The 13714-nt window shown below is 47.9% G+C and overlaps 1 protein-coding gene across 4 annotated transcripts in view; it reads left to right on the top strand.

The window, feature by feature from the left end:
- Window positions 1-13714, top strand: part of FAM193A (family with sequence similarity 193 member A) — a 169241-nt gene that overhangs the window by 58976 nt on the left and 96551 nt on the right. For all 4 annotated transcript variants that reach the window (XM_085848318.1, XM_085848317.1, XM_085848316.1 and 1 more), the window contains 2 exons: window positions 5937-6091; window positions 6517-6678. In XM_085848318.1, coding sequence (XP_085704444.1) covers window positions 5937-6091; window positions 6517-6678 — 317 coding nt within the window. The remainder of the gene's footprint in view (window positions 1-5936; window positions 6092-6516; window positions 6679-13714) is intronic.

Raw genomic sequence — 13714 nt, 5'->3', positions numbered from 1 at the left:
GTTGTTGTTCTTGTGGACTTTTTTGTTTCACAGCCTGCAATTTTCATCGAAACTTCCTGAAACTTGCTGTATATATGTAAAAATACCCTGCGCACACAGTAACGGTCTCCGATTTTGAAAATTCCTCCAAGAAAAAAAAGTTATGGCGTCAAAATATCTCCGCGACTGGAAATCGCCTAAAAAAATTATTTCAAACTCGGCAAGCTTTTTAAATTCTGTTTGCAGGAATCGAACAGGGCATCAGCAGAGATGAATTACCGCACATATGATACATCACTATAACGTCATATCAATTTTATGACGTCATTCCTATTTTTTGACTTTTTCTTTCACAACCTAGAGTTTTCATCGGATCTTCGTGAAACTTGCCATGTATATGCAGAAAGCCCACGCGCAGACAGTAAGCATCTCCGATTTTGGAAATTCTTCCGAGAAAAAAAGTTAACGTCATAATATCGCCACGAATGGGAATCGCCTATACCATTATCTCCGAAACTAGTTTGTTTCACAGCCTACAGTTTTCATCGAAACTTCCTGAAACTTGGCAAATTCATGTAAAAATACCCTGCGCAGACAGTAATCATCTCCGATTTTGAAAATGCCTCCTAGAAAAAAAAAGTTATGACGTCAAAATATCTCCGCTAATGGAAATCGCCGAAAAAATTATCTCCGAAACTTGGCAAGCTTTTTGAATTCTGTTTGCGGGAATCGAACAGGGCATTAGCAGAGATGAATTTACCGCACATATGATACATCACTATGACATCATATCAATTTTTATGACGCCATTCCTATTTTTTTGACATTTTTTGTTTCACAACCTAGAGTTTTCATCGGATCTTCGTGAAACTTGCCATGTACAGTATATGCAGAAAGCCCACGCACAGGCAGTAACCATCTCCGATTTTGGAAATTCATCCTAGAAAAAAAGTTGAAGTCATAATATCGCGCTAATGGAAATCGCCAAGACCATTATCTCTGAAACTAGGCAAGCTGTTTGAATTTTGTTTGCGGGAATCAAGCCGGGCATTAGCACAGATAATAATTTATCGCAAACCTGATGCATCACAATGACGTCATATTCGTTTTTATGACGTCATCATTAAGAGGATGAGGATCTTAGCTCATTCGAGCTTGTCTGGTGAGGAGGGTGTTTGGATATGGACACCCAGCAGGATTAAAAACAAAACCTGTCAAAGGGTGGAGGAGCTCCTTGTGAGCCAACGGCCATCCATATCTATACCCAACTGTGTCTGTGGACGTCCTCCTGCAGTTGGGTTACTTCTTATGCAGAGGTTGGTGGCAGGATTTGCACTCCGGCCACCGTAAAACCCTTCATTCCGCAAAACACAAAAACGCAAAAAAATCTGAAAACCCACTCCGTGGGAGTACCTCCTGTGCAGCTTCCCTTCGCAGGGAAGCTCACCGGATGATGGAATTGGGGCAAAGCCTTCAGGACCCCAATCTTTGATGATAGGAGGAAAACCACGGGTAACATTCCTGGGTCAGATTGCGGGAGAGTGTGTCGGAGTGGTGCTGAGGTGTCGTCCACCAGACGGCAGTCTCCCTGGGTTAATCTGAGGCAGTCCCTTCGGGTGGGTGCCTGGAATGTCCTATCCCTAACAAGGATGATCATCTGTCTCTGTTATCATCTGAGCTCAAGCATTTGGACATCGGTATTGCAGCACTCTCTGAGGTTCGGAGACCGGATTGCGGTGAGATCATGGTGGGTGGTTTCACCTACTATTGGTCTGGTCGCTCTGATGGTTACCATTCCCAAGGAATTTCTGAAGCTGTGTCCAATAAGCTGACTCCAATGATAATTGAGGTAACAGCAGTCAACGAGCGTATTATGAGACTAAGGATTCGTCACTCTTTCGGTGTTATTTCCCTGGTCTCTGTTTATGCTCCGACTGAGGCAAGTGATCTCACTGTGAAGGATGCATTCTACGCCACGCTCGAGTCTGTGGTTGATCAGTGCCCCAGACGAGATACACTTCCAGTCTTGGGGGATTTCAATGCATCGACTGGAACTGATAGGGATGGCTATGAGACGTGTGTTGGTCCCAATGGGTCAGGAACTATGAACCACAATAGCACTAAGTTCTTTGACTTTGCAAAAAGCCATGGACTGAGGGAAGCCATGGACACAAGCTCATCGCTGGACTTGGTATTCCAATGCTGGTGGTGTGACAAAGGAGATTGACCATGTCCTCGTTGATAGTCGCTGGAGGATGATCCAGAACTCCAGGGTCTACCGGAGTGCTCAGTTCCTCAATACTGATCACCGGCTTGTTGTAGCAACTCTGAAGTTGCACCTTAAATCCAGGAGAATGGTACCATCCCAGCCTTGGCTGGATGTTGGCAAGCTCAAGAATGAGAGGGTAGCTGAGGTGTTTGCGAACAAGCTGAGTAGAGATTTGGGGGGTCTGGGTGCTTTGGGAGGTCCTGAAGAGTTGTGGAGTGCCTTCAAGACCACCGTCCTTGATGTTGTCGGTGGATGTCTTGGAACTCACCGGAAGGCAAAGAAGGATTTTGTCTCTCGAGGGACACTGGATACCATTGTCCAGAGTCGCAGGGCCAGGCTGAATGGCAGAGCTGAGCTGTTCAGGGAGCTGAGGCGTCAAACTGTACGTGCGTTAAGGGTGGACAAGGAGGCCTGAGTGCGAGGAATCTGTGAGGGAGTAGAGCATCACCTGTGGTCAAGTGATTCTCGTCCTGCTTACAGGGGAATTTGCGCATTGCGTTCATCCATGCCCATCCTTTGGTGTACTGCAGTTTGAGCAGAGCGTAGTAGGCTCTTTGACAGAGGAGTCAAAAGTGACGGCACACTGGGTCGGTTACTTTGAGCGGTTGCGCCAGGCTGATCCACCAGCTGTCGAGTTGGACATCAGGGGTGTTACAATCCCTGCTGCTGACCCTCTAATCAACTGTGGTCCACCTTCGCTTGTGGAAACACAGGCTGCGGTGAACCGGTTGAAATGGGGTAAAGCTCCAGGGATCTGTGGCATCCATGCTGAACTTCTCAAGGCTGGTGGAAATGCTGCCCTCATGTCGTTGACTGTGTTCCAGGCATAGCACAGAACTGCAGGTATCATCCCAACTGACTGGAAGAGGGGCCTTGTTGTCTCTCTCTGGAAAGGGAAGGGTGATCGCCAAGACTGCAACAACTACCGAGGGGTGACGCTGCTCTCAGTGCCGGGCAAAGTCTTTGCTTGGATAATTCTTGACAGGGTTCACCACCATCTGCTTGAGCACCAGCATCCAGAGCAGTCAGGCTTTACACCAAAGAGGTCAACGATTGACCTTCTCCTTGCTCTTCGGGTCCTCACCAAATGCAGATGAGAGTTTCGGCAGGGGCTGCTTGCAGCCTATGTTGATCTCTGTAAAGCGTTTGATTCAGTGAATCGGGATGCCCTCTGGAGGATTCTAGGTCTTCGTGGTGTGCCACCAAAACTGATCTATCTGATGTCTGAACTCTACTCTGGTACTGAGAGTGTGAGATGTGGTGATGCCGTCTCTGACTTTTTTCCAGTTGTTACTGGAGTTTGACAGGGGTGTGCACTGGCCCCCACACTTTTCAGCACTTGTATGGACCGAATTCTTGGGAGGATGTCGGAGAGATCAAGCTGCGGTGCATCATTTTGGAATGTCAAGATCTCTGACCTTCATTTCGCAGATGATTCAGTCATCTTTGCGGAGATTTAGATATCCTTTCGGGGGCCCTCGAGGTTCTGAATGAGGAGTTGGAGCCGCTGGGATTACGGGTTTCCTGGGTCAAAACTAAGATCCAGGCTTTCAATGACATCTTGGATGCTGCTGTCCTCTCTGTGCCTGTTTGTGGTGAGCATGTGGAGGTTGTTGAGAGATTCACTTACCTTGGCAGTGATATTCATGTCTCTGCTGGCTGTGAGTCAGAGATCAATAGATGTCTGGGTCGGGCCTGGGGAGTCATGGACTCACTGGATAATGGGGTGTGGTGCTGCCTGTACCTGTGCTGGAGGACGAAAGTCTGAGTCTTCAGGTCCTTGGTGCTTACAGTCTTGCTCTATGGATGCGACAATTGGACTCTGACCAAGGATCTGAGACGGAGTCTTAATTCCTTTGGTAGCAGGTCTCTTCGGAGAATCCTTGGCTATCACTGGTCGGACTTTGTGTCCAACGAGCGGTTGCTGAGAGAGACTCAAATGAGATTTGTTACCTGCATAGTCCGTGAGCGTCAGCTGCGGCTGTATGGACATCTGGCTCGTTTTCCTGACGCTGATCCTGCTCACCAGATTCTCTCAGTGAGGGAGTCTCCTGAGTGGAGGGAGCCAATAGGCCGACCACATACCTCGTGGTTGCAACAGTTTGATCAGCATCTCAGAGATGGGGCTGGGCCAGGCATCGTCCTGGAGGATGGCCAGACGGAGGCCCCTGGAGTACCGGCGGAAAGTGGACGCAGCGACGCGCTGCTCTGGTGTATGCTCCCATACCTGACCTGACCTTCCCTCTCCCTCCCCTCATGCCGCCTTCCCTCCCCCTCCCCTCATGCCGCCTTCCCTCCTCCTCCTTCCCTCCCGCTGCCTTCCCGCCCCTTCCCTCATGCCGCCTTCCCTTCCCCTCCCCTCATGCTGCCTTCCCTCCCCCTCCCCTCACACCGCCTTTCCTCCCGCTGCCTTCCCGCCCCCTCCTCTCACACCGCTTTCCCTCCCGCTGCCTTCCCACCCCTCCCCTCACGCTTATCTCCCAAGTCCCCTCCCCCTCTTCGCTCCCACCCCCTTCCCTCCCGGAGTGCACAGCGACATTCGGTGAGGCGTTGCTCTGCCCATTTCTTCCCCTTTCTCGCTCTTCCCCATCATCCTAACTCTCCTGCCCTTCTCACTGCCCCACTCCTCCACCTCCCCCCTCCTTGCTCTCCCCTCCTCACCTCTTTCCCTTATCTGCCTCATGTCTCTCTCTCTCCTTCCTCCTCTTTCTCCTTCTCTCCCTCCTCTCTCCTCCTCCTCCCTCTGTCCCTCCCCTCCCGCTTCTCTCTCCCTCCCTCTTTCTCCCACCCACAACCCCCACCAATATCCCCGTTGATGGGTTGTATTTGCTCGTGCACTGTAAATGTTGAAAATAAATTTGGATGGTGATGGATTTGGATGGATATGGACATGTTGATTGTGCTTATGAAGTTTGGTAACGATGTGCGAAACTGTGAGAGAGGGGAGACAAACCCAAAGAGATGCAGATGAAGATGCTGTCATTTTTTTTTTGTGTCGCCTGTAGACGATAGTATCACAAATACAGTATAGTTAAATTATAAATAGATTTGTTTGTTTTATATGTATCGGTGATTTTTATAATGTACTTGTTTTCTTCGTATTTTCTTTTTTGTGAATTCTTTTTGCCTCCAAGTCCTTCGTTGTTATCATTTATTCGAAGCTCCAAGTCGGCTCTTGCCAGTTCAAATGTACAGTGAAGTACCATAAGCCAATGGACGTGGGTTTTGATTCCTGTGTTTTTTTTTTTTAACCTGCACGAAAATAAGATTTTTATTTTTCCTAAATTCTAGTTTCTGATCTCTTGAACACATGTATTTAAATTGTTAAGAGTTGACTATTTTGCATATTTTTCAAAAGAAATTGGAATGTGGCAGTTTTTCTTTTCCATTCCCCCCAACCATTTCACAGTATGATCAGTAGTTTTAGTGTGGATTTTAAAGCTCTTCTCCATTAATGTCGTTATTTAGGCTGGATATGCCATGTGACTCGGTCATAACAGTTTTTTTTTTTCTTGTGATGCAGCGAATCTGTCCCACATTAATGTTTCCTTTGGCTAACCCCTGTTTTAGCGGGGAAAATGGCCTTTAAATGCTTGTGTGTGTGTGTGTGTGTGTGTGTGTATTAATGTTTCCTTTAAATAGTTATTTTGATTAGTGGAAGCCATGTGCCAGTGCTTGTGTTTTGCAGCATGCCTTGGACTCTGTGTTCAGACCCGCTGCCACGTATGATGGTATTACCGAGCAGGAGAAGGGTGATTTGGCAGTGACAAATGGCAGCCAGTCAACAGAGTCAGTCACAGCTCCTGGCCTCATATGCAACTGTGAGGCATGCCGGGAACGCAGGTAAACAAATATCTTTTGCCATTTGACGAGGGTCTTCAAACACTGTTTATTCAGAAACAGTTATCTGGGAAATCTTTTTACCAATGCATTTAACTTTGAAACCGCAAACATTTTGAAGAGTATCTCATTTCTTTTCTTTTTTCAATGCTTGCCTAGGTAACTACTTTTACAGTTGGGAGGTAAGGCATTCAGCTAGTTGCAACGATGGCCATTTCATTTACTCGCTTGTTGATGGATAATTTTAGGATTGCATATTCTTCCGGTAAGGGTCATGTAAAAGTAGAGTATATATATATATATATATATATATATATATATATATATATATATATATATATATATATATATATAAATGTAGTTTCCAAAGTACATGTACGACGAATGTATGCTGTGGCACAGTGATTGGCACGCATCGTGTACGCCAGGGAAGTTGCCACTGAAAGCGAGCAAGATGTGCAGTTGCTGCAAACATTCTGGGCTGAAGTCCGACATGCCGTACGCTGCATCTACTGCCAAACGGGCACTGCGTTGAGTGAGGAGCCAGCTGCATTACTTGCCAAGGACAGTGTTAAGGAAATGGTTGACAGGTGCGTATCCATGTCATTTTTATCAACAATTGACTTTTTATATCACCCTCATCTAACCCTACTTTGCTTTATAGGCTTCAAATTTAATTTAATTTTGTACAAATCAAATTATTTCTTACACAACTAACCAGTTCCAATACAGGACTTTCAAAATGATGTAATCCATCCCAGAATGCTCGGTGTGGATGCGCAGAAACCCCAGGAGATGGGGAGGAGTCATCAGGGTGGCCAAACACAAATTGTGTGTGCGAGATAAGGATTGTAACTTAAAATGTCATACCAAGCTTCTAAAAAGAAGAATGGAAGCAAATCCCCACAGCAATGTTCCAACATCTAGTGGAAAGCCTTCTCAGAAGAGTGGAGGCTGTTATAGCAGCAAAGGGGGGACCAACTCCATATTAATGCCCATGATTTTAGCATGAGATGTTCGACGAGCAGGTGTCCACATACTTATTGCCATGCAGTGTAGGTATTTGCTCTCTCCTCCGAAACTACACACACATAATTGTGATGAAACTTGACCACAACCTTTTTCATCTGTGATGTACCAAAGTGTATCAACCGCATCAAAATCTGCACTCAATAAAGGTGTCTACGGGGGGGCGGGGGTGTGGGGGGGGGGGAGGTTGACCCCCAAAAATAATTATTTCCTCTCTTCCCCGAAACTGCACACATACGGTTTTGATGAAACTTTACCACAATGCCAGTAGAGTACGTGGTTTAATCCGTCGTGCGAGCGTGGTGCATGGGGTTACCGTGCAGGGGGGCTGCATCGTGGAAGGTTTGGCCTAGCCAGGCACGTTGTATCGTGTGTTATTAAAGTTGATTTCAACCTCACCAAGACTGGTGTTTGGCCTCGGTGCTCCGTTGGGGATTCCCTTTAACCATTGTGGCGTGGTGGCAGCGTCGGGATACGATTCCACGCACTCTTCACCCCGGAGACAGCGATCGGCAGAACGTCACTGTTACGAGAGCCATCTTCGAACCCCAATCGCACCTCACAAGAAGGTGAGCGGCCAACCAGCTCACTCTGTCGCTGTGTCATAAACATCGTCCGTACAACGTGCCCGTCGTCAAAATGACCACCACACACCGTGCACCAAAGTAGTGCTCACTTAGCAAGAGTGAAATGGTGACTTCGTTTGAAAATTGGAGACAATTTTCTTTATATTTTATCACTTGATCCCAACTTTGCGCCCTTCCTCACTGAGGGCGTCACCTGGGAGAAGAAGAGCAGAGCGTTCCCTCTTCGTGGAGTTGTGGATGATGGTGAGGATGTCCCCGTTGTGCAGCGTCACATTGCCCAACAGAAAGTCACCGTACTGGAACTTATGCTGGGTCAGATTGCAAACTACTGCCCTGTGATATCCCGCAACACCATAGTCCGAAACTCCACCTCTGTAGTCAACATATGGCAATCGATTCGACATTTTTGATTCCAGTCGACAGGCGCACACTTCATTGACTTTGCAGCGATACGCCATAACCCCGAAGTGCGCCATGAAGACTTGTACCAATGCCTCATGGCGTTTGTGGAGGATAACTTGCTTCGACAAGATGGCAGCATCTTCCACCATAACCAGGCGATCACGGAAGATGAGGAATTATCTCCCCCGTTGGAGAATTTTATTTTGCTCAAATGGCTTTGCCTTGTCCACAGTGGACTCCCCGGACTCGTCAAACAACGCTATGGACCTGAACTCAGGTCCCGCACTTTAGCCTCCATCAAACCGGAGATATCCCAGGCGCTTGACTCACTATTAGATGAGCTCCATGCCGCTGAAGATACAATGTCCTTGCGCACTTCAACGTCTCGACCACAGGTCCCCCACCCGGCATCATTCCCATCAATGTCAAAACCTCGTCAAGTATTTTCGGGGACTCGTTCCAACAACCTTACGAAGTCCTGTCCCCTCTGCAAACAAGTAGGCTGCACTGATTACAGTCATTTCCTCAGTGAGTGTCCTTTCCTCCCCAAACGAGATCGTCGGTACATCGCCAGAGCACGCCATGTGGCTGATATAACTGAAGAGTCAGACGACAAGTCTGGAGACATAACATATGCCCATATGGACAAGGTAGTTAATAACATAGACTATACAGAACCGTCCACTATCTCGCGTGTCCATACTCGCCAGTCTCCATATCTAGACATCTTCCACGGCCACCACACAACCCGAGTTACCATCGACAGTGGGGCCATGGGTAACCTGATTCGTGAGACAACTGTAAGGAGGTTTAGAGCCAAGATTCAGAAGTGTACAGTCCGCTCGTCAGGCTGATCGGTCTTCCCCTCTTCAAGTGGTTGGTGAGACCAGACTGACACTGACTCGCGACGGAAGGGAATTTCAGTTTGACGGCCTGGTTGTCGAAAATCTTTACGTAGAAGTACTAGCAGGAACACCTTTCATGGAGTCTCATGACATCTCAATCCGCCCTGCGAAGCATCAAGTTATCCTGGGTGATGGCACCACATATGTTTATGGTTCTCAGGAAGGGAGCCTTAATCGCCATGCAGTACGCCGAGCTCATGTCGTACGTGCCCCACCCCACACAACTATTCTGTGGCCCAGTGAGTTCATCGAAATGGTCCTTTAATGTGACATGTCGAGTATCGACTCAGCGTTCGCACTCGAACCTCACACGGATGCCTCCAGTGCGAGGTCGCTGCGACCCATTGAGTACTGGCCCCACCGAGTGTCATCTGTATCATCAGCGGGAAGGTTCAGATCCCCAATTTAACTAACGAACCACGAGTTCTCAAATGACATGAGCGATTTTGCCAAATCCGCCCTGTGTACATACCCGAAGAACACCCAGATGACTATACCGAGACCAGCCCCCCCCCCAAATTAAAACGCACACTCACTTCACTCTCAGGACACTCTTCGACTATCACCCTCGACCCTGACAACATGTTCACTCCTGACACATGATCAAAGTTTTGTGCCATTCTTGAAGAGTATGATGAAGTGTTTGACCCAGTGTTCCAAGGCTACAATGGTGCTGCAGGCCCCTTTGAGGCTGTTGTTAACATGGGCCCCGTTCAGCCTCCACAACGCAAAGGCCGTCTACCACAGTATGCGCAAGATAAACTGCGTGAACTACAACACAAATTTGATGAACTAGAAAAGCTTGGAGTCTTTGCTCGCCCTGAGGACATGGGGATTACTGTAGAATACCTGAATCCTTCATTCTTGATCAAGAAGCCCAGTGGCGGGTTCTGCTTAGTCACAGCCTTTGCTGATGTGGGCCGATACAGCAAGTGCCAACCCTCTCTCATGCCAAACGTAGATTCCATCCTCCGCAAAATTGCTCAGTGGAAGTATCTAATTACTACCGACCTTACGAGTGCCTTCTACCAAATCCCATTATCTCGCCAGTCCATGAAGTACTGCGGTGTAGCCACACCCTTCCGGGGAATACGTGTGTATACCAGATCCGCTATGGGTATGCCTGGATCAGAGACGGCATTCGAAGAACTCATGTGTCGCGTCCTTGGTGATCTCGTAGAGAAGGGGGCCGTCGCCAAACTCGCTGACGACCTCTATTGCAGTGGTGACACATTGGACGAACTTCTCCAGAACTGGAGAATGGTATGGCAGGCTCTGCGTAAATGTCGACTTTGCCTCTCTGCTACGAAGACAGTTGTATGTCCAAAGAGCACCACCATCTTAGGATGGATCTGATCTAATGGTACTATCCAGGCCAGCCCACACAGTGTGGCTACACTCTCTACTTGTTCGGCTCCTGAGAAGGTCAGGGGAATGAGATCCTTTATCGGGGCATATAAGGTTCTCGCTCGTGTTATCCCCAACTGCTCCGCTCTCTTATCCCCCTTGGATGATGTTGTGGCTGGATGCCAATCACTGGACAGAGTTGTGTGGACTGATGAGTTACATTCTGCCTTCCACAGAGCCCAAGCTGCTCTTTCGTCAGCTCGTACAATTACTCTTCCTCGTCCAAGTGATCAGCTATGGATCGTGACGGATGGTTCTGTCAAAAAAACACAGCATTGGATCAACTCTGTACATCACGCGCAATGGAAGACCTCACCTTGCAGGTTTTTTTTAGCGCAAAGTTACGCGGATGCCAACCTACCTGGTTGCCTTGTGAAGTGGAGGCCCTTCCCATTGCTGTATCAGTAAAATACTTCAGTCCCTTCATTATCCTATCTAAACATCATGCATCCATCCTCACCGATAGCAAGCCGTGCATACAAGCGTATGAGAAGCTTTGTCGTGGCAAGTTTTCAGCGAGCCCTCGTCTATCCACATTCCTGTCCACCGTCAGCCGTTATCAAGTGACCGTACGCCACCTCGCAGGATCCGCCAATGCTCCCATCTGATTTTGCCAGTCGCAATGCGCCAGACTGTACCGACACCTCCTGTCAAATTTGTGCATTCATAAGACGCGAGGAGGAGGCCGTAGTCCTGCAGGTGTCAGCCCAAGACATTATTTCTGGCCGAACCAAACTGCCCCTCACCAACAGAACTGCCTGGATAGCAGTTCAGGCAGAGTGCGCAGACTTAAGGTGGACTCATGCCCACCTGAATCAGGGCACCCACCCATCAAAGAAAACGACCAACATCAAGGATGTCAAACGTTACCTCCAGGTTGCGTCACTTTCCAAAGATGGCCCAGTTGTAGTCCGTCGGGGCAAGCCCTTGTCCTCAGCATGTGAGTGCATTATTGTCCCACGTCAGGTAGTCAATGGCTTACTAACAGCATTACACATTCAACTGGATCACCTGAGTCGTCATCAACTCAGTTCTGTGATTCACCGCTATTTTTATGCTCTTGACTTGGACAGAGCAATCGATCAGGTAACCTCGAGGTGTCACCAGTGTGCCGCATTTCGCAACATTCCTCATACCATTACCAAGCAGTCCACTGGAGAACCCCCTGGTGGTATCGGTGTATCCTTCGCAGCGGATATCATCAAACGCAGTCACCAGCTAGTTCTTATATTGCGAGAATGTTCCACTTCCTACACTACATCCTGCATTGTGGAGAATGAACAACACATCACTCTTCGCGACAACTTGATCCGCTTATGCATAGAGCTCAGGCCATTGGATGGACCACTTGCTGTCATCCGCACCAATCCGGCTCCCGGCTTCACACGTCTGGTCCACGATGAGATTCTTAAACATCACCGGATGTGCATCGAGATTGGTCGCATTAAAAATCCCAACAAGAATCCCATCGCCGAGAAGGTAGTTCATGAATGTGAAGACGAACTTCTACGACAGGAGCCGATGGGAGGACCAGTAACTCCACTAACCCTCGCACTGGCCACCGCCAGTATGAACTCACGAGTTCGTGCACGGGGACTCTCGGCCCGAGAGATGTGGTGCTAGCGGGATCAGTTCACCAATCAACAAATCCCTTTCTCGGACTTACAAATGATACAAGCCCAACACCATCTTCGTTCCATTAACCACCCCCATAGTGAGAAGTCGAAGGTACCCATGGGGTCCGTCAAGCCCAATGTCTCAGTGGAAGTCGGTGATTTGATCTATTTGTACTTTGATCGTAACAAGTCATGCGCAAGAAACCGCGACCTCGTCTCTGCCACCGATGGACCCTGGTGCAACATACGTAAATTTGTGGGGTCCCAATTGAGGAGTGCAGCTTATTAGGTGAAAAAGTCTGAATGCTACAAAGTCCCAGACTACTGGAAGGATACGCTCCCACTCCCTCGCAATCGGGGATATGGTGTTGCACAACAAACTGAGGACGTATGTCTCCAATCAGCAACAAAACCACCAGACCCCCCATTCATCCCCTATGAGCTGTCTTCACCTACCGACAGTGCTGAATCCTTCCCAATCCCTAGTAGTCAGGTACCAGATCTAGGTTCTGATGCATCCCCGAGGCTTGACACCTGTAGACCTGGTTACTCCAAAGCCATCGGCGACACCTGTGAGGAACATCCAACGGTGTCCCCAACCGTCTGGACACCAAGACACTCCAACCGTGTACATTACCAGCCCAAACACTTCAAGGATTTTATTCTGGATGCTTAGAGTCATATTGTGGTCACAATGCTTGCAGAAACTGTCATGGGGCAGAATAATCCCCGAGACCGGAGGGCAGTCTACCCGGTGATGGTCTCAGTATATCTGACTGACTCGTACATGATGTATGTGACCTCCAGGTTAAGTGACCATTATCCTTGTTTAACTTTGTGTACTCTGCCTCAGTATTTGAAGCCAGGTACTGTCACCTACTTTCTTCATTTATAACACCAAGCATGATAGTAGATAAATGACCTCGTAAAAAAAAAAAAATAAACAAAAAAAACAAGTGCTTACGCCAGTAGAGTACGTGGTTTAATCCGTCGTGCGAGCGTGGTGCACGGGGTTACTGTGCAGGGGGGCTGTATCGTGGAAGGTTTGGCCTAGCCGGGCACGTTGTATCGTGTGTGTTATTAAAGTTGATTTCAACCTCACCAAGACTGGTGTTTGGCCTCTGTGCTCCGTTGGGGATTCCCTTTAACCATTGTGGCACAACCTTTATCACCTGTGATATGCCAAAGCTTGTTCATGGCATTAACAAAAGTCAGGACCTAATGGGGGTTTGCGGGGGTTTGAAGTGATTGTTGCTCCTGATCCAGGTGAGCTTCAAGACAGTCGTATTTTTAGATCCTCGTGGAGCATCTCTAAGTCTTACTCACGTTGTTGTTCTTGTGGACTTTTTTGTTTCACAGCCTACAGTTTTCATCGAAATTTCCTGAAACTTGGCGTATATATGTAAAAATACCCTGCGCAGACAATAACGATCTCCGATTTTGAAAATTCCTCCGAGAAAAAAAAGTTGTCGCGTCAAAATATCTCCGCTAATGGAAATCGCCTAAAAAATTATCTCCAAAATTAGGCAAGCTTTTTGAATTCTGTTTGCGGGAATCAAGCCGGGCATGAGCACAGATAATTTATCGCAAACCTGATACATCACAATGACGTCATATTCGTTTTTATGACGTCATCATTAAGATCCAGTTGAGCTCTCACAGCTCGTGAAATTACTAAGA

Source organism: Eptatretus burgeri, chromosome 12, assembly GCF_056783735.1.
Source record: "Eptatretus burgeri isolate ZD-2024b chromosome 12, Ebu_testis_v1, whole genome shotgun sequence".
NCBI classification, from domain to species: Eukaryota; Metazoa; Chordata; class Myxini; order Myxiniformes; family Myxinidae; genus Eptatretus; species Eptatretus burgeri.
This window is presented reverse-complemented; position numbering and strand designations above follow the sequence as displayed.